The 21,620-nt window shown below is 36.8% G+C and overlaps 1 protein-coding gene across 2 annotated transcripts in view; it reads right to left on the reverse strand.

Annotated features, from left to right (window-relative positions):
* Positions 1 to 21,620, reverse strand: part of Lrp1b (LDL receptor related protein 1B) — a 2,085,328-nt gene that overhangs the window by 856,609 nt on the left and 1,207,099 nt on the right. For both annotated transcript variants that reach the window (XM_087654909.1, XM_087654910.1), the window contains exons 12-14: positions 11,774 to 11,954; positions 6,454 to 6,673; positions 4,437 to 4,626 (exon numbers count right to left, since the gene is read on the reverse strand). In XM_087654909.1, the coding sequence (XP_087511035.1) occupies positions 4,437 to 4,626; positions 6,454 to 6,673; positions 11,774 to 11,954 (591 nt within the window). The remainder of the gene's footprint in view (positions 1 to 4,436; positions 4,627 to 6,453; positions 6,674 to 11,773; positions 11,955 to 21,620) is intronic.

Below are 21,620 nucleotides of genomic sequence, written 5' to 3' on the forward strand. Positions count from 1 at the left end.
TTAAAATTGATAAGGATAAGAGAGAAAAGAAAACAAGAAAGCCAGACAGATGTCACAGTTGCTACATTTTACTTTTTAGATGAAGGCTAATATGGGTTGAAGAGATTGATCAGCAAAGACCATAGGCTGCTTTTGCCAAAGAGCCAGTTTTGAAGGCCAGCACCCACATAACAGCTTACAACCAACTCCAATCCCAGGAGATCTAACATATTTTTTCTGATCTCCTCAGCCACCAGGTATGAAATTAATGTATAGTCATCCATGCAGGCAAAACAGCCATACACATAATAAAATATTTTTAAAGTTATAAGAAGAATAATATTAGGACAAATATAGCCAAATACTATACTCACTAATTATGTATTTTAAAACTTAAATATCATCTTATAGTCAACTGTTCAAAAGCAGAAAAGAAAATTGGGAGAAAATTATACCATCTTAGGGTAAGCTGTCCTTACCTAAAAAATTTAATTCTTTTTACTTTGTAATTATCTTGTATTGATCAATATAATTAAAGATTAAATACAATGTCTATGTTCCTGCAGATTGTCTAAAATCTACAAATATTGACTTGAGTCCAAGCAGTAACAACTAGGAATTCTTTCCATACTGTACAGTGTCTTCAGAGATTAGTATAGTACAAGCAAAAATTAGATGTGGAAGATTAGGCCAAAAACTGAATCTAATTGACTGTTTTACCTAAGTTGAGGATCATCAGTTGGGCTGAACACATTTTCTAAATAACACAGAACACAATCATTTCTAAATGAGCATTGATGCTAAGCTTAGTAATTAAGATCTCTTGAATTATATGGGTGTGATGGTTTGTATATGCATGGCCCAGGGAGTGGCATTATTAGAAGGTGTAGTCCTGTTGGAGTAGGTGTGTCACTGTAGTTGTGGCCAAAATACTTTCATGCTAGCTGTCTGTATTTGTGTATTCTGCTATCAGCCTTAAAGATGTAGAACTCTAGGCTCCCCCTGCACCACGCCTGCCTGAATGTTGCAATGTCCTGCCTTGATGATAATGGGCTGAACCTGTAAGCCAGCTCCAATTAAATGTTGTCCTTATAAGAGTTGCGTTGGTCCTAGAGCTTCCAGGGACTAAGCCACTACCCAAAGACTATTTACATTGACTGACCCTGGGCTCCAACCTCATAGGTAGCAATGAATATCCTAGTAAGATCACCAGTGGAAGGGGAAGCCCTGGGTCCTGCCAAGACTGAACACCTAGTGAACGTGATTTTTCGGGGGAGGGTGGTAATGGGAGGAGGATGGGGAGGGGAAGTCCATATAGAAGGGGAGGAGTAGGGGTTAGGAGGATGTTGGTCTGGAAACCGGGAAGAGGAATAACAATCAAATTGTAAATAAGAAATATTCAAGTTAATAAAGATAAAAAAAAAGTTTCATTGGTCATGTTATCTGTTCACAGCAGCAAAACTCTAACTAAAACAATGGGTGAAAGAAAAACTTTTAAAAAATAATTATTATTCAATGGTAGTAGAGATTAATTGTATAGTAATGGTATTTTCCAAACACCAGTTACATTCCACTGTTTGATTCACATGGTTGGTTGCACATGATAAACCATTACTTCAAATATTTGCATGCATAGAGAGATAACATTAAAATAACTTTGCCTGAGTAAGACGATGTAGCAGAATATTGTGAATTTTTCACATGTACTAGGTCTTATAATATTTATTTTTAATGTAACAAATAATTTTTTGATCCTCACGGAAATTTATTGAAGGTTATATTTCTAACCTAATATTCTACATGGAATATTTTATGGTTTCAAATTTTGAAATAGATCAAAGGTCAGTCCATTTTAAACTGCAATGAGGTATTTTTCCCATAATATTTTGAATTTAATAGCAAACTTTCTAAAACAACTGGAGCACTAAAGTCTTTGAAGACTGTAAAAATAAATTCTGGCAAAAGGGAGTTAAGAAATGACAGTTAAGAATAACAGTTTCTAAAGAGGAGGAAGGGGCAAGGGGCAGAATAAGAGAGCTGTAGCCTCCCAAGAATAAAAGCCTGTGTTCATTCTTGAGAGGAAGGGGAGGAAGGAGGAGGCAGAAGGAGGCAGGGATGGGGATGAAGAAAGGAACACTTCCAGTTCCACAGGCAAACTAAATGTATGCCTCAGGTTTTGAGATTGGTATTAATGCTAGGAGAGAATTTCCCTTTCAGGCAATTTTCTCTTATTCACTTCTTGTCTACATTATACTCCAGATAATATCAATATTGTTTTAAAGACAGTTTAATCAACAATTAGTTATTACTATTTACCATTTCCTGCACTTCCTTTGCCTGTTGATATAGAACTTTTAATAAAGTAGGAAACCTGAGGCTCAAGAAGGAGGGGCACTGTTTAAGATGACGACCTTACTGTGAATACCTTCCAAGACTTTGTCGCTACACAATTCTCTGCTGACAACATATGTATCAGAAAATCGAGGATGTGATTTCATTCATTTTAAATTTATTGTAATGTATGGTCATTAAATATTTATTACGATATTTACATTAAAAGGACTAGCACTGATTTAAAGGTTATAAAACGTCTACAACATAGTTTACTAAACTGTTCTCAGTATTTGGTATCAAAGTTATGGGTCATGGTAATTGTGGTGGAATAATTAATATTAATAACCCATGAAGATAAAACGTAACAATATTACCTGATTTTAAAAAGATGTGATGACTGAGGTAGGCTTTTCCACTTAACTGTTACACATTCTTTAACTGTGGGGCCTAATTAGACAGTGCTGCAGCAGAACTGTCAATAAAGTCTGTATGTGTAATTCATCTCTTTTCTTCAATTATTCAAGTTATCCTTTCAGTGGAAGAAAGTTTTTCTTCCTATATTCAATATTCTTTGATGATTTGTTTTAAATAAGAAAGAACATTTCTGAAGGGAAAACAAAAGTTTGGGAAAATCCTCCATTTCCCTTGAACAAAATCCCTTTAAGTTCTTTACCTAGGCTACTGTTTCAGACAAATGTTTGGAACAAGAAAATATCATCCTGGGTGACCAAAAGACATTCATGGTATGTTTTCACTTATAAATGGATATCAGCCTTAAAGTTCCGGAGAACAATGCTAGAGTCCACAGACCCAAAGAAGCTAAGTAAGAAGAAAAGCCCGAGCAATGATGCTTGAATCCCCCTTAGAAGTGGAACACCCATATAGAAGGGGAGGGGGAGGGGTTGAAGGGATGTTGGCTTGGAAACCGGGAAAGGGAATAACAATCGAAATGTAAATAATACTCAAGTTAATAAAGAAAAAAAAAGTGGAAATAAAATAGTCATAGTAGACAAAAGGGTAGGAAAGGCGATGTAGAAGGGAATGGGCATAGGAATCTGGTGTAGAGAGTTCAGGGAACAGAAAAGAAATCGATGGTGGGCAGGGGGACAAGGAGCATCTCTTGGACTAGTCAGAGACCTGGGACTGGAGAGGAGACCCAAGGGAGTCTATGGGGATAACTCTAGCTAAGACTCTTAACAGTGGAGGATATGGAGCCTGAAGCGGCCATCTCCTGCAGCCAGGTGGAACTCCCACTGAACAGATTATGACAGCAACCAAACCTACAAAACCTGCCTCGAAGATGTGTAGGGACAAAGATGGAGCAGAAACTGAGGAAATAGCCAACCAATTCCTGGCCCAAAGTGAAACTTACATCACGAGCAAGAACCAATCTCACACTATTAATGTTACTCTGCGATGCTTGCAGACAGGATCCCAAAATAACTCTCCTCGGAGAGGGTCCGTCCGCTCATTAGCCAATGGAAAGCCAATGCAGAGATCAACAGCTAAACATTTGATAGCGCTAGGAGAGTCTTGTGGAAGAATTGGGGGAAGGATTGAGGCACTCCACAGAAAGACCAACAAAGTCAATTGACCTGGACCCTTGGGTGCTTCCAAGAGACTGAACCACCAACCAAAGAGCAAGCATGGATTGGACCTAGGCCCTTAAACATACAAGTAACAGATGTACAGCTTGGTTTTCATGTGGGTCCCCAACAACTGGAGCAGGGTCTGTCCCTGAATGTGTTGCCTGTCTGTTGATCCTACTCCCCTAATTCTTCTACCTTGTCTGGCCTCAGTGGTAGAGGGTGTCTCTAGTCCTACAGAGACTTGATGTGCCAGAATAGCGTGATACCTGGGGAGGCTCCCCCTTCTCAGAGGAGAAGAGAAGGAGGAAGTGGGAGAGGAGCTGTGGGAGAGGGGGGCTATTAGGAGAAGGGGTAGAAATTGAGATGCACATTGAATAACTAACTAAATAAATGGGAAAATAAGAAATATATTTACATTAGCAAGCACTAAGATTTGAATGTTCCTAGAGTGAGTAGGCAATGCTTATCAAACCATCAACGTTGTCAAAATGGAGCTTTGTGTTGTAAAACTGAAGCGTTAGTAATGTTTAATACCTTGTTGTTTCCGTGGATCATAAATCTGAAGCCCAAACAGGGGTGCTCTTTCGTGCCTCAGCAACGTCACCTCCCTGCTCACCAAATCGAGTTGAAAAATTGAACCATTCATGTAATCTGTCCAGAATACATAATTCCCATGATGTGACAGGCCAAAAGGATGGTTCAGCTCTTTCCCACTGTATACAATCTGTAAAATGTGAAATGAAGATAAACACACTACAAAAAAATCAATTATACTTCTCAAGTATAATTATTTAAGTAAATAATATGTATGTAACCATACCAGAGGACAACCTAACTATAGTCTTTATTCATATTTTATCAGAGTAGATTTACAAAAGACATCTCTACACTGAGAGCTTATTTTTATCATTTTTTGAATGCTATGTGAAGGAGACACTCAATTCATCATGTGTTCAAATTTTTCTCATAAACATCACTGCAGACATGATGGAGAACAGAAATGTTAAAATGGCATCAGTCAACTTTATTTCTCCCTCTTCTCTCTGTGATATTTATTATTCCCTTAGATGACAGTTAATCTAAATAATTATTACACGCACATATATATACTCGTAAAATCTCACACTTATGCACACTTACACACTTTGTTCATCTAATAATCAAGTGAAAGGAAATGTTTGAATGACTATGTTTAATTTTACATAGATAATTTTTGCTAATGAGGCTTAATTTGATCATGTATTATTATTCTATTCCCTTCCATTTGTTGTCAAAATAGAGGACTCAGAAGAACAATCATGTCATCTTGCACAATAAACTGATAAATAGGAACTATCCTAGAGACCCAACATGGCTTCTCGCCTTATCCTTCATCACTTATAAATTCCTACTGAATGGTATATGAAAGCAAATATTTTCATCTCAATCAAGCAATATTCATAATTTAAGAAACTTATCTACATAAAAATTGAAACTGTGCTCGTTTTAATAGAATCCTCCAGTTAAATTTACAATGAAAGACTGGGATACAGCAGAGCCGAAAATGTGACGAGCATGAAATTATACACATTGTGTGTATACACATGCATGAGCTTTCTCACACACAAATGTATTTAAAAAGCATTTGTGTACTTATATATTGTATATATACTAACATCTTCAGAGGAAGTACAGATATTTAGTTAAAAGAGGTGAAACATATGAATCATAGAACATACCAATCAAATTTATTTATCTGGCAAAATCAGTTGATATTATCTGTGATAACCAATGACTGAACCTCTTAAGGTACAATTTATTTCTCAAAAATAATTCTTAGTGATTAGGATGAGCCCACTGTCCAGGACTCAGATCCTGAAAGGAACGTAGATCAAGGAACACATTTGGAAAGATCCCATTTACTCTTTTTTCACATTTTACCTTGTAGTTAAAGTCATTCTATGGGGCTCTAGGTTGTTAGTGAATAAAGATGAAGAAACAGGGTGATGATTCTATCACTAGGCCTGTGTCTTCCTCTCAACTAGACACTTTTCAGCATTCCCCAATAAGGCCAGGCCATTTACAATGATTAAAGCAAAAGAAGGAAGATCATATTTATTTGCACCAATCCCCTTGAAATTCAGCCCATTCCTACAATGTATCTTGAGTTCAGTATCACAAAATTCTCTCCTCAGATGAATGCAGTGTAATTACTTTGTCTAAATCTCAGCTGCAAATATTGAACATATTTAAATAGAGAGGGGTTGCTTGGTCACAGAAAATCCATCAATAATGTAGAAAGGCTGCATTGTAAAATCGGCCCTGCTTCTAGGAGGGCTTCTTTTAAAAAACCCACAAATCCTGGCATACTACAGCGAGCTGGGCCTGGCCTCTGAGAGGCCAGTGCCAACTGCACAGCTCAATGCTCATTCTCCTTCAGACACCCCACAGAGAGGATTGGCAGCTACCTCAGAGGGGTAAAAATAAACTGGAAAGCATTTTTAACACAGCACCACAAGGCTCTGTGGAAGAAGATGCCTGCGGGTTACAAACAGCAGCGCTTGTCTCTTACCTTTCGATGTGTTCCATTCAAAAATATTTTCTCAATATGATCATAGTAGGCATCACACCAATATAATGTGCTGGTGTGAAAGTCTAGTGTTAAGCCATTTGGCCACAGCATTTTCGAAGTCACAAAAATCTGTCGATTGACTCCATCCATCCAAGCCTTCTCAATCCTTCCGACACTGTCATCAATTTTATCTTCCTTCCAGTCTGTCCAATACATCCAACTAGGACGTGAGAAACAAGAGTTTATTTCCTTATCTCCAGTAGCCACCATATAGAAGCACCCTTCAGATTTGTTACTTCCCTGAGACAGGAGCTCGATGATATGCTGTATCTGAACTTACCTCTCTGAACCAGTTAGCTCAGGGAATCCACTAAAGCCAAGGCCACTAAAGAACCTAGTAGCCTCACCACAGAGAACGTACAGCCAGCTACCATTCTCCAAGCTGCCACAAAAAGCTACCACTAGCCACCAAGGCTTGCCTAATACATTAATGAAAACTGTGTAAGTACCAAATACTTATTTTTTGAACCCTGATAATTTTATGTGGTGTCACTTTTAACTATTGTTTCATAAATGGCATAATTTGGCTCAGTGATTAAAAACTTGGAAGCTGACACGAGAATCCAGAGCACAGTTAATGATCTACTCCAGACTTCATTTAATTTCAGATGAATTAGTGTTTTTATTTTTTAGATAGGCAACTGGATTGCCTTTGTTCTAAAGGTCACAGGCATATTAGCTTTGTTTAGCCAGATCCAATTTGTCTTCCTGATGCAAATTATCTATGCTTTATTGCTGTTTATTATTGTCCCAAAACCACAAAGGATGATTTAACTGCACATAAGTTTAATAACAGCAGGTTGACTGACCTTGAGATTTTGAGCTTTTAATTTCTATCTCAAACAAAACACCCGCCTTTAGAAGTGGATCTTTTGTGTGAGCTGTTAACAGTGGGGGAGTGAGCCTGCAGCTAATGTTCCAATTCCCTCAGGAATAAGCTTGGATCCCACTAGATGTGTTGCTTAAGGGTCATGTGAAAGTTCCTGGATTATTAATTAAACTGGGCTTTCATTTTGGCAGCCAGACACAGCTCTGAAAAGGACCGATGCTTATCTAAGCTGGAGGTCTTAAGAAGGCCCCCTGATGTCTTTTGCTCCCTTGTGGGAAACTTGAAGAATTTCTGGCATAATTTTGGAAAATTCTGAATCTAAACTAAGAATTCTACAAATGTTCAAATTCACTGACAAGTGCAAGTTGAGAATATGTCCTCTACTATTTTATATCAATTAAGCTTTTATCAAATTTTCTTTAACAGCTAACAATTATTTTTGATTGCCTGTTGAAATGGAATGTTAATCTGAAAGAAAGCCAGGATGGTATTCAGTCTATGATGTATTCTCCCTGTACAAGGGCTTTTATCATTGTGACAACATAGAAACTGTCAAAAAAGAAACATTAGTTTCTCTAATTACATAATAGACACAAGTGTTTAGTTCCGTTTATATAAATCAGCTTCATAAAATGAACTACATGATATTTCAGTGGCTTTCTCTAAAGTCATTATATTCACTTAATTAAAGCAGTTTTATTCTTATTATAAAATTACACATTATTGAAATGGGAATAATCTTTCCTCACAACATTTTCTGTTGATCATGACATACGCATTTTGCTTTGTAGCTCCCTATCTGGAATCACAAAAATATATTTATTAATATGCATGCATATACATGTATGTATACAAGCATACATGCATCACAGCCTTGAAATTGTAATAATGATGTTTATGTTTTTCTGTTCTGTAGAGATTCAATGAGGTTGGCAGTCAGTAAAGTCATGAGTGAAAGTGTATTCTTAATTAGAACACAAACATAAAAAGGATTAAGGCCTTGAACCCATGGGAAATTGGCAAAGCTTTTCCCCATATGGCTCGAAATTGTCAAAACCTTCTTCTCTGGCCAATTACAAGTGCTTACAGACAACTGATCAGTGTGTACAAAAACTAGCAACTGCAGCTTTCTCAACTCCGTGTTTACAGCCAAACACTTGTACCCAGAAAGACCTCCTCCTGGGATGAGATAACCCCTTCTGGGTGAGCTGTGTGTAACAAACGCACTGGTTCCAGTCATTGTGGACTATTGTGAACATGGCTTCACACACATCCCACCTGCTCTCAGGTTTCTGTGTCTGGCATTCTTCATTTTCTTACCACCCAGTAAGTTTTCCCAGTGTAAGCCACATGAAACTTGGCACTGCTCAAATGAAGAATTATTGTGAACTGATCCAGTATTCAAGATTATTTTTTACAAAGATGAAATATCAGGGGAAAATGTATTTCTTTATTTCAAGTTCTACACTCTCTCTCTCTCTCTCTCTCACACACACACACACACACACACACACACACACACACACACACAATCTAGATTCCACATATAAGAGATCATGTGGTATTTATGTTTCTGTGTTTGGCTTAATCTGCTTAACATCATGATCCATTCATTTATTTTTGAAACCCTCCATCCTCAGATGATGCTGATTTATTAGACTTTGTGCGTGTGTGTGTGTGTGTGTGTGTGTGTGTGTGTGTGTGTGTGTGTGTGTGTTTGGGGACCTGTAAGTGAGGGGAAAGGTTTCCCCGATGGTAGTGTATAGCTCTGAAGGAAAGGTATTCTGGCAGTCTGGACCCAAGAAATAGCCCAAAGTTACAGTTTACAACAAACCTCACAGAAGAGTTTAACTGGGAGGGCCACATGCGGGTGGCTAACTTTGCTGTGTATAGTTTATTCAGGGGTTTGAGGGGTCGGGTGAGGTTCCAGGGTGGTGATTATTCTGGGTGGAGATTTATAGCCAAGCCCAGGGATTGGTGGGGGTTCAGGCTGTGTTCCTCCTGATACTGTTGTCAAGTTGTCTCCCGGATTAACCCTTCAGTATTTCATGCTGTAGGGACCACCTCTGTGTCATTATTACTCGTGCTAGGATTCAAAACAGTTTCCAATATGCAACTATGGCTATTATTCTGAAACCCTTAAAATGAATATGCTAACAAAATGAGTCCAAAGTCATTGCCACACTGACAATGTCCTCACAAGGTCCTTTTCTGTCTGCTCTCTCCTATACCTCTGCACTGCATTTCACTTCACATTGGTTTTGTTAGTTCAAACACTTAACGTACCTATTAGGTTTCATTTTCACATTGTCAAACACAATTCCTTGTTGTTAACTCTGCCTTAGTTCTCCAACTGCTTTCTCTGCTTCCCTCATTGGATACCTGCCCCACATACCTTCTTCCTGTTGGTTTATATGTCACAGGTATCTTTTGGCTCACCTTTTATCCATGCCTCTTTCTTTTTCTGCCACGGGGTCCATGCTAGTGTTCTAGGCTATCCCTGCACATACCTCTACTTATGTGAATACATACATATACACATAATGCAAGGAAAAATATTTGACAACAGGAAACACTTGCCTTTCTGAATCACCTTAATATATTTTCTGGATTTATCTACTTTCCTGAAATTTTATAATTTTATTCTTCCTTATAGCTAAACACAACTGCATTATGTCTGTGTTTCATATTCATTATCAATTTATCTGTTGATAGATATCTATGGTGGTTCCATTATGTTGCTACTGTGAGCAGAGTATCAGTAACACTGATGGCCTGGTATTAATTCACTTGTAATTGTGTGAGTGTGTATCATTCACATAATATCACATGTTTCTGGAGGGCAATTACCCACCATGATTCTATTGATATGTATAAGTTGCATGGATTTTAAATTAAATAAATAATTAATACTGTCTTGAACCTTTGATTGTCTGATACTTTTGATGAAGTGTATCTTTGCAATGAATAATGAGTTTCCCCTATGAACTTCTAAAAGATAATGGTAGTGGAAAGCAGAAGAAAAAATAAAGTTCTTACTCTGGAAAGGTTTATATAGAGTTCCAAATATTGGGATGAATTTTTGGGCTAATGTTTCCTTTGATTACTAGTCATGTTGGTAATAACCACCTGACCAAGTTGTTTCAGACTTCCATGGCTAGTCCCAGGGCTTTCTGAACCAATTTTCAGACAGCGCTAAAATTAGGCTCTTTAAAATGAAGGTGAACACGCTCCCTCCAAATCTATCCTCACGCTGAAGATAAAACAGAAGCTCTATTATGGTCTTCTCTCTTACCATTTCATCTGCACAAAGAAAATTGAGACTTAAGAAGATTTGGTCAATATGAAATGGATGTTTCAGTAATAGTACAGATAATTATGAAAGCCAAACATGAAAATGTCAGAGCTACAGTGTAGTTAATTCTGTTGAAAATGTGCAAAGTGATTCATCTACTCCCTAGGAAGATGTACTATGCTTGTATTTGAAGTTATTTTCAAATCACATAGTTCTAGAAGCTGCACTTCAGTGATTTCAGCTTACAATGAACTTCTCACAACCTATTCATTTTTAGTGTATACATTGGATCAAAAAAATATCCATTTGTGATCATATTTTCCTGGCATGGAAGGACATATTCACACAGAAATCAGAAGCCAAAACTATGCAATCTATTCAGTTAATGTTAAATTTCTGTTAGGAATTTTCACATTTCTTTAATATTATATAAATATGATTTTATCTCCATGCCTTAGATCTGAATGAAAAATCAAATTATTCCACAAAATACTTCATTCTGACCAAGTAGCAGAAAACTATAAGGTTATATTCCCAGATGGAAATATAAATGAGCTTAAAATCACCATAGACTCATATAAAGGAATAGAAAAACACTTTGCAGACAGGCTGCCCGGGTTTAACATCTAACCATTCTGTCTGCAATTGAATGGAATGGGATCCATGCTCACTTATTTCGTCATTCAAGGAAAGAGAATAAGGACAGCAACCATTCAAAAGACTGTTATACATGGGAGCACAGTAACTACTTTAACAAAATGTGTAGTTCACAGAAAATGTAGAAAATATACGTTAGTTCTCAATACCTAAAATATGATCAGCTTAAAAGTTTAAGCAATCAAGTCTCTGACTGAGTGATTATGTGTTCTGGTGTCAGGTTGTCTGAATAGTGCTTATCTAAAAATCTTTAAGGAACATCCCCTCTATACAAATATACAAATAATTGCTCATTTTACTTTGTTCAACGTATTTTCCTCTTTCTATCTAACATATTTTCTAGGAGTGGAACTCATGAAATAAGTAACTCCTTTCAATGTTCTGATCCCACATGCATTCATCAATTCGTATAAACCTAAAGAAAATTTCCCACTGCTAATATGAATAAAACAGGAAACATCAGAAGCAGGCTTACATACCCATTGACTGGATCTACCACAATTGCTCTTGGATGAGACATTTCTCCCTCCAGCAGAGTTTTCCGGCTCTGAGAAGCCTTTTCCAGCCTGGCCACATTAATGGTTTTTCTGTGACCATCATTGGTCCAATAAAGGTTATTTCCAATCCAGTCCACTGCAATACCTTCTACATTATCCAGATCTGTAAAAATGTAAGAGCAAGAAAAAAGTAATCATATAATCAGTCAAATTATTTTCACCACTACTGATTTATTTAATGAAGTATCACACAGAATGAAAGAGAGAAAAAAGAAAGAAAGAAGGAATAAAGAGAATGAAAGAAATGAAAAGTGAAAATAAACTATAACGCAAGATCTTTGTTGTGATTTTCTATCTAGCCATTTTTAGAGCTTTTTCAATTTAATTTAAATACCTTGTCATGCAAATAATAGACCTGTTATCATCATAGGGATTACAGTGTTAGGCATGTTCACAAACTAATCACAAGCTATTTTAACTGAACACCAGAATGTTGCAACCAAGAAAGTGGTCTACAGAATAATACAAAACACAAATCAAAGGAAAATAGAAGCCTAAAATATGAGTGTGTAAGTATGAACAGAAATTTCAAAGAACGTCTGCAATACTTCTGTTTATTTGACATTTTTTGTTGATGATTTTATACATTTCATATCAGTTCTGATGAAATCCACTTCTATTTCCTCCTCTCAATTTCTCCACTATCCTCCTCATGTGTTCACTCTTTTAAAACCCACTCTGTGCTGCCTGTATTTTCATTTTAAGGACACTGAGTGTATTTCTGTAAGGTACAGGAAATATCCTAGAAGAAATAGTGATAAGAAACTTAATGGTTCATCTGATCCAAACCTTCAGTTTTCCAAAAAAGGAAAGTCAGCATTTCAAAGCAAGCTCATGTGCTTATGGCTTACTATCCAAGAAGCTTCAGAATACCAGAACAACTTCACAGGTATATTGTGCCTATGTTCAGAAGGATGTTTAATTTTGTCCATACTTCATGGATGTTTAATTTATCTGAGCACTTGCCTATTCTAGCATAGTGGAGAATAGCTGTTTGTTCTTTTCTATTTATCGTGTTTTATGGGTGAATTTTACAATGATATTTTATTTGAAATCAATTTCAGTAAAAACAAGTCAAGATGGAAAATCTAGTTTTTAAATTTTTACTGTGGCTTTGTGACTTGTAACTTTTTTATTTTATCACAAGGCACAGACACTATAATTCTATAAATAGAAATTTCTTTACTTGCACTATAAATCTATCTAAAGAGATAATCTATCTAAAGATGATTTCTCTAAAAAGAAAAGCAATCATCATGCTTTCTCTTTGGTTATAATCAGGGGCAAATAGTTCCTGCTCCTGTCCTGAGGTCCTAAACTGGGGTCAACCAACAATGAGGTCTGCACAGAGGTTATAATTGAGCTACTGCGGGGATCTCTAGCTGTACTGTCTGACATAGAGCAACTTCTTGGAGCATGTTAGCCATTATCAATTTATCACCACGTAAGAAAAATATGTATGTGAATGGCCTGGGTATCTTACATTTTTATCTCTTAAAACTCTTAACTCAGTAGCATTTTTTTTATGCTTTACCAGTGGCCCTCTTCAAATGGAAATAGCATATATTATCATTCAGGAATACATACTGCTGGTAATCAGATGGAATTGATATCAAAGAGGCACGATTTGAAAGGAGCTGCTGCCTAATTGCTTCATTTTAGTTTTGAAAACTGAACTGTAACTTACAAGTGATTAGGAATACGATGGTGGTGAATCACACTGCCCCTTCCCATCTAGCCCAAGAACTAAGGAAGCTACTGACCTGATCTTTTCTACAATGCTTAAATATGAGCACAAGGATAATGCTTACTTCACAACATGTTTTTAAAGATTGAATGACGATATATGTGAAATTTTATTTATTTATTTACATTTATTTTCTATTTCTTCATTTTTTTTCTTTATTTTTGAGAATATAACTTAAAAGAATGTCTAGTGTGTAGTAAGTTCTGCATAAAGTATATTTGTTACTATAATATTCTAGGGTTTCCTTTAGTTAGCTAGCCTATTAAGATAATGAGATTCCAAACCACAACACCAGAAGACTCCCTCCTCTCTGACTGTCCATGCTGGTATTAGGGATCTTAGGTTGACGACACCATCAGAAGACTCCTGCTCCAATGGAGGCTAAGCAAGTACTAGGAACCCCAGAGGCCACATTGTTACCTGGAGCCCCTGAAGCCTTGCCAGTATCCAGAACCCAAAACTCCAGAGGCAACACTAACACACAAAGATCTCAGAGGTAATAGAGGCCTCCAAAGGAACAGCAGAGACCTCCTACAGGACCAGAAGAGCTTCTATTCACCAGAACTATGAACACTCAGTCAAGAACACAGAGAGGAAACAGAAACCAAGGGGAAAATCTCTATTCAGCAAATACAAACTCAGAAATCATCACTTGAATGTATAACTACCTCAAACTCAGGTGCCTAGAGGCCAGGATAAGAACACAGTCAACCAGAACCAGGTCAGTCTGACACCATAAGAGCCCAGCTATCCTACTAAAGCAAGCCCTGGATTTTCCAACATAGCTAAAGCACAAGAAAATAATCTTAAAACCAATTTTAAGAAGATGATAAAGGCCTTAAAAGGGAACTGAATAAATCCCTTAAAGATATCCAAGAAAAGACAAACATGTGAAAGAAATGAAATAAACTATGAAAATTGAAATAGAAGAAATAAAATAAACAAAGAAAAATCCCAAGCTAGAAGAGTCTTGGATATGGAAAATCTAGGTAAGCAGACAGGAGTCACAGCTGAAAACTTCACCAACAAATTACAAGAGATGGAAAAGACAATCTAGCATTGAAATATAATAGAAAAAATTCCTACATAAGTCAAAAATTATTAAATATAAAAGTTCCTGACACAAAATATGTAGGAAATCTGGGATACTATGGAAGAACCAAACCTAAGAATATTAGAAATAGAAAAAGGAAAAACTCATAGGTCCGAAAATATTTTCAGCAAAAATCATAGAAAAAAATTTTTTCTAACCTATAGAGATACTGATAAAGGTACAAGAAGTTTCCAGGACACTAAAACAAACAAAAAAACAAAAACAAAAACAAAAAAAAGAAAAAAAAACTAAAATAAAAAAAAAAGTCTCCCTTCTCCCTGCCACATAGTAATCAAAACACTAAATTTGTAGACAAAGAAAGAATACTAAAAGATACAAGGGAATAGGCAAGTAGCATGTAAAGAGAGACCAATTTGTATCACACTGCCTTGTTAATGGAGGCATTAAAAGCTAAAAAGGCCTGGACTCATGTCTTGCATATGCTAAGAGATCTACAGATGTCAGCTAAGGCTACTATACTCAGTAAAACCTTCAATCAGCATAGATATCCCATGAAAAGTCAAATTTAAGTACTGTGTATTCACAAATCCAGCCTTACAGTAGGTAGTAGAATAAAAACTACAAACAAAAGAGGTTCACTACGTCTATAAAAACACAGGAAATAAATAATTTACATCAGCAAGCCAAAAGAAAAGAAATGTGCACACACACACACACACACACACACACACACACACACACACAAACTACAACTACCACTACCACTACCTATAATAAAATAACAGGAATTAAGATTTATTAGTCATTGATACATCTTAAAATGGTGGACTCAATTCCCTCCTAAAAGATACAGACTAACAAAATGGATGAAAAAACAGGATCCATTCTTCTCTACATACAACAAACATACCTTACCATCAAAGATAGACACTACCTCGAAGTAAAGGGTTGGCAAAATACATTCCAATTGTGGTTGTTGGAATATGTGTGGCCTATGGGAAGTAGCACTATTAGAAAGTATGACACTAGTGGAGGAGGTGTACCCTTGTTAGTGGACTTGTGTCACTGTAGAGGTATGGCTTTGAGGTATCATATATATGCTCAAGTCTGGCAGGGGGACGCAGACCATGGTCCTGGCTGCCTTTGAATCATGATGTAAAACTTTTGGCTCTTGCAGTACCATTTTTGACTGGATATCTGTCATGTTTCCCACTGTGATGATAATGGACTGAACGTCTAAAACTGTAATTCAGCCCCAATTAAAATGTTTTCTTTGTTATCTTGGTTATATTGTCTCTTCACAGTATTGAAACCCTAACGAAAACTGAAGTTGGTACCAGGGACTGCAGTATTGATGTGACAGGCCTGACCATGCTTTTGTTTGAAGGAATGTCACTTGGAGAATTTGGATTGGGAAAGCAGTTAAATATTTTAATTGGAGCTTATTGATATACTAGTTGAAGCCTGGAAGACTCTTAGCCTCCATTACAGGCTTGATCTCATCCAAAGAACTGAAACCCTTAAGAAAAGAAATTGAGTTCTCCAGAGAAACATGACTATGCTTCCAGACTGGCTTGAACTACACTGTGGACTCATTCCTACCAAAAAAAACCTTACCAGACTCTACAATCATATGATCCAATTCCACAAAGTGACTCTTCCCTCCACCCCTTTCTTTTATTTCTGTCTTGTTTTGTTACTCTAGAGAGAACAACATCCTTACCAATTCTGCAATCAGAAAATTTATTTCAATTATTATCTAGATATAATAACAAACTTCCCACTCATTCATTTCAATTGACACACCAAGAAGCATAGTTTACACAGAACAATGTAACTTCTAATTCAATAATCCTCTAGAGATTTCCGGTGCTTACAAATCCCATTTTGTATAATACAGTTAAGAACTTCTGGATAACATCAGAGACCTGCTTATAAATAAGGGGAAAAGTCATTATAATGAAGACCTTTTTATTACCCAATTTAGTCTTTTTTGCCAAGAGAGAACAGAGTTAAAATCCTGTCATCTACTTAAATTCAAAATAGCAAAACTATTTTTGCATACTCATTTTACTTTCACACCTACATCATGATTTATAAAAATACAATAGTTTGGAGCCCTGCACATGAATAGGAAATTGCTTATCTATCTCATATTAAATGGGAGAGGCAGATCTAGCAGTAGGTGCTGCAACACTGTTTCATAGACAGGCTTCCACATGTATTTCCTAATAAGGTTTAGGTTTTTGTGTTTGGATATGTAAACATTAAAAATCCAATTGTGTCACTGCAACTGGTAATTTTTATCTCAAATATCATAGATTAAAGAGGAAAAGTGCATTATATAGGATATCTCTATCCTATAATAGAGGACACAATAGTATACTGTTCAATAAACCATAGGTATCATTATATTCTGAGTTTGGATTACCAGCAGGAAATTGCAATATTCACCACATCTTATAATTACTATGACAAGGACAACATATATTATTTTAGATGTCCATGTAGCTGGTGATTGACTAACTACCAAATTAAATTAAACAAAATACACTTGTTTTAGAATCACATAAATATTGAGAGAGACGGGACAGTCGAAGTACACATGTAAATTATGTGTAAATGTGATAGGTGAGAAAAAATCCTTTAGCAGTTCACCTTGCAAAAGCCTTCATTGGCATCTAATAAAAACATATACTAACAACACTGTGTTCACAGATAGTCTTCTTAAAAAAAGCAGCAAATAGGAACAAAATTAATTACAAGATTAGCAAGCAGCTTACTATTAATTTTGTATTTTAATGATGAAAGCTGCTGAAGAACTGTAGATATAACTTCTACATTAAACAAGTAGCAACACAGGACACAAATGACTTTACCATTTACCCAAAAGTCAGCACAGAAAGCTTAGACATGGGACTAATGTCCAGTGTAGCCCCTCCACTTCCTGTGCAAGTTTGAACACAGAATTGTAGAAGAAAAAGGACTCACAGAGGCAAAAGTTCACTTGGAGTTAAAAGAAAATTTAAAGTTAAAATTTTAAGTTGGAAAAGTGTGGACTGAGAAATAAAAGGGCTTGAATCTGGATCTGAGGTAACAAAGCTGATCCTATAAAAGGAAAGTAGGGATTTGTAGTCCGTGTCAGTAGACAGGCTGGTTGTCTTCAAAGAAGCCCTGAAAAACAAATGTAAGGCAACACGGCCTTTCATATAGCCTTTCTTCTGGTGAATATGATTTGAACACACTAAACTACCAGCAATATAATGGGGGCTTATAAAAGCACCCATTTATTATAGAAAGGAGACATCTAATACAACCCTAAGACAAAGAGATAAATGAAGAAAAACTGAGCCACATCTAGAAAACTGTGACAAGAGTTCAACTATCCATACACATGATAAAAGGCTGATGATAAACTACAAGCTGCTCATGGAAAAATAAAAAACAAGAGTGCAGCATTTAATTAGTGGCTAGCAGATCCAGATGACGCCTACAGAGTCAGCCAAGGCAGGCATCCAGCAGATGGGTCAACAGATGACTCCAGAAATCAGACACACAAAGAGCTTCAGAGCATCACCATTCCCTTAACTGAACAAGCAATATATGAATGGTACTTAATTGTCTCCCTGTTTGAGCCAGAGGAAACGCATAGAGTGTGCAACCCCTTCATCAGATTAACTTTTCTATACATAATGAATTAGTCAATCTCAGTAGAAATTACCTCAGTCTTACTGCATTTCCCTCTCAACGTCTCTTCCTGTTACTCCTGCCAGTATTAGAACACGGTTTGGCTTATTCTTGCTTATGTAAAGCGCTGTCTACAATGAAGCTGCTCCTTAAAGCTGACCCTTTCCTATCTATGAACTCATTGACCCAGTGGAAGTATTATGAGACCATGAGTATTTGCGCCCTCCTCCTGACTTCTACCTGCTTGAGACAAAAAGTCTGTATTGCAATCAAATGGCCCCTTAAGTTAGCCAAATATGATGCATCACTTCAATGGATGGCTTATAATCTATTAACTTATAGGTGACAAATTCAGTAATATATAAATTTTATTTAATTATATGATCACATTTGTCTGCAGTGTGTGTGTGTGTGTGTGTGTGTGTGTGTGTGTGTGTGTGTGTGTGTGTGTGTACCATGTACAGTGTTAGACAGCCCTGAACTGGAGTTACAGTAGGTCGTTAACCACCATGAGGGTACTATGAATAGAGCCTAGGTTAACAGTAATTACTGCTCTTAACTGCTAAGTCATATATTTCTTCAGCTTCTGAAAACAAACTTTGATGACAGCTTTCGTTCCATTCAAAGGCCTAATGAGAGAAAACAGATAAGAAACGAAAAACAGAGTGAACTGATGAGTTCAATCAATCCTTCTTGGAGGAAAGAAAAGAAGCTCAAGATTATAGCTTACGTGTTGATGTCCGCCTAGACTAAATCTACTTTGCAATATAATGCCACACTCTTAGGAAGTAGGCACATTTCCTGTTATATAGCCAAATTCTTGGATAGAATAATTGATAATTATTTCAATCCCTTTATTTTTTTTTGTGGGTGCAGTGAATTTTATTGATGGTATACAAGAGAGTAGGGAGGGCTCCCTCATGTTATTACGGGTTTCTGGGATAGAAATTGTGAGGGAGATGCTCAGTGTTGGGGGCCAAGTTGGGACAGGGACTCCTTTAGCAATAAGAGGTCTCTCTCTTGCTTTCAGTGTCCTTGCTGGGGTAGGTGGTCCAGAATTTCTTACTCCTTGGAGGCCATGTAGTCCATGAGGTCCACACCCTGTTGCTGTATCTCTATTCATTGTCATATCATGAAATGAGCTTTACAAACTTGTCATTGAAAGCAATGCCAGTCCCAGCACCAAAGGTGGAAGAGTGGGAATTCTTGTTGACGTTGCAGGAGATAACCTGGTCCTCAGTGTAGCCCAAGATGCCCTTTAATGGGTCCTTAGATGCCTGCTTCACCACCTTCTTGATGTCATTGTACTTGGAAGGTTTTTTTAGGCAGCATGTCAGATCCTGGGAAAACACTGGTAGATTGATGTTTAAAAATAAACATAAGTTATGTATATGACTAACATAAAGGCATGTCAGATCCTTTAGTTTAGTCATACATATAACTGATATATATTTTTAAACATGTATCTACCAGTGTTTCCTCTGGATTCAAAACTTGTTGGGGCTGCCAATGTGGCTCAGTGGATAAAGTCAATTTCTGGCAAATCTGATCACATGAGTTCAATCTCCATGTGCCACATACTGGCAGGAGACAACTCTGACAAGTGGTCCTCTGAACTCTACATGGGTACTGTGGCACAGACCTTCATACACACACACACAAACACACACACACACACACACACACACACACAGAGAGAGAGAGAGAGAGAGAGAGAGAATTAAGTAAATTCATGTAACTTAAAAAAACTTTATAGTTATGTAATACAATCTCACAAATATTGGTTTAATGAATGAAGAAATGCATGAATGCCTTACATCACTTCATGAATAATTATATTGCCTTGTAATGACTGTCCAGTCATTTATCACTTGTCTCCATCACAAACTCTGAGATGTAAAATCTTCATCTGTATTATACTACTGTTTGCTAACTGGTAGAGTGTATTTAAATACACATGGTCAGCCTGGTATGGTGGGACTGCCTTTTATCTCAATGCTTGGGAGGCAGAGGTCGACTGCCCTCTGAGTTCGAGACCACCCTGGTCTATAGAATAACATCCAGGACAGATAGAGCTACATAGAGAAACCTTGTCTGAAAAAAAAATGTGGTGTCTTAGTTTCTATTGCTGAGATGAGATGAAACTCCATGTCCAAAAATCAAGTTGATGAGAAAAAGGTTTATTTGGTTTACACCTTCCACATTACTGTTCATTATGGAAGAAAGTCAGGACTGAAAATTTAACAGGGCAGAATGCTGGGGCAAGATCTGCTATAAACACCATGGAGAGGTGCAGCTTACTGGCTTGCTTCAAACAGACAAACAAAAAGCAAAACAGAACAAACAAAAAAAAAAAAACAAAAAAAAATGCCAGCAAAACAGCAAAACAAGCATCCTACACACATATATAGTCAATAGTATTAGAGAGGAAATATTTTCCTTATTTTCCATTGGGCTTTAATTTTAATCTTTTAGTATGTATAACAATGAAGCTTAATACTTGTTAGCAATTGTCTTAGTTAGGGTTTAGGATTTCTATTGCCCGGAATGAACACCACAACCATGGAAACTCTTACAAAGGAAAAGATTTAATTGGGGGTGGCTTACAACTTGAGATTTAGACCATTGTCATGGTAGGAAGCATGGTGGCATGCAGGCAAACATGGTTCTGGAGAGGCAGCTGGATGTTGTACAACTGCAACCACTGGCAGCAGTAAGAGACAATGCCAGACTGGTACTGGTTTGAGCATTTGAGAGGTCAAAATCCACCCCTAGTGACACACTTCTTTCAACAAAGCCACATCCACTCCAATGAGGTCACACTTCCCAATAGTATCACTCCCTTTAAATAGATCTTGCTATGGCAGCCATTTCTATTTAACAACCACAGCAATGTTTGCTTATTTTTCTACTTTTTCTATTTAAGTAATTTTTAATTTTAATTATGTATTTGTGTGTCCATTTATGTATTTGGGCACATGAGTACTGTTCCCACCGAAGTCAATGGATGGTATTGGGTTCCTTTAACCTATTGTTATAGATTATTGTAAGCTGTTCAACCTGTATTCTGGGACCAAAACTTGGGATTTTTGAAGGAGTTGTATAAACTCTTAATTTGTGAGCTTTTTCTCTATTCTCTACATATTCCTATATGCAGATTTCATGATCTCAGCACGAGGTAATGTTTTTTTTTAATTCAATTACATTTCCTTCATTTTTTATTCTCTAAATCTTTTCACTTGCTATATATAAGACCAAGAGAAAAATCTATTTACTATACA

The sequence above is a fragment of the Rattus norvegicus genome, chromosome 3 (assembly GCF_021556685.1).
Source record: "Rattus norvegicus strain SHRSP/BbbUtx chromosome 3, alternate assembly SHRSP_T2T, whole genome shotgun sequence".
Taxonomy (NCBI): Eukaryota; Metazoa; Chordata; class Mammalia; order Rodentia; family Muridae; genus Rattus; species Rattus norvegicus.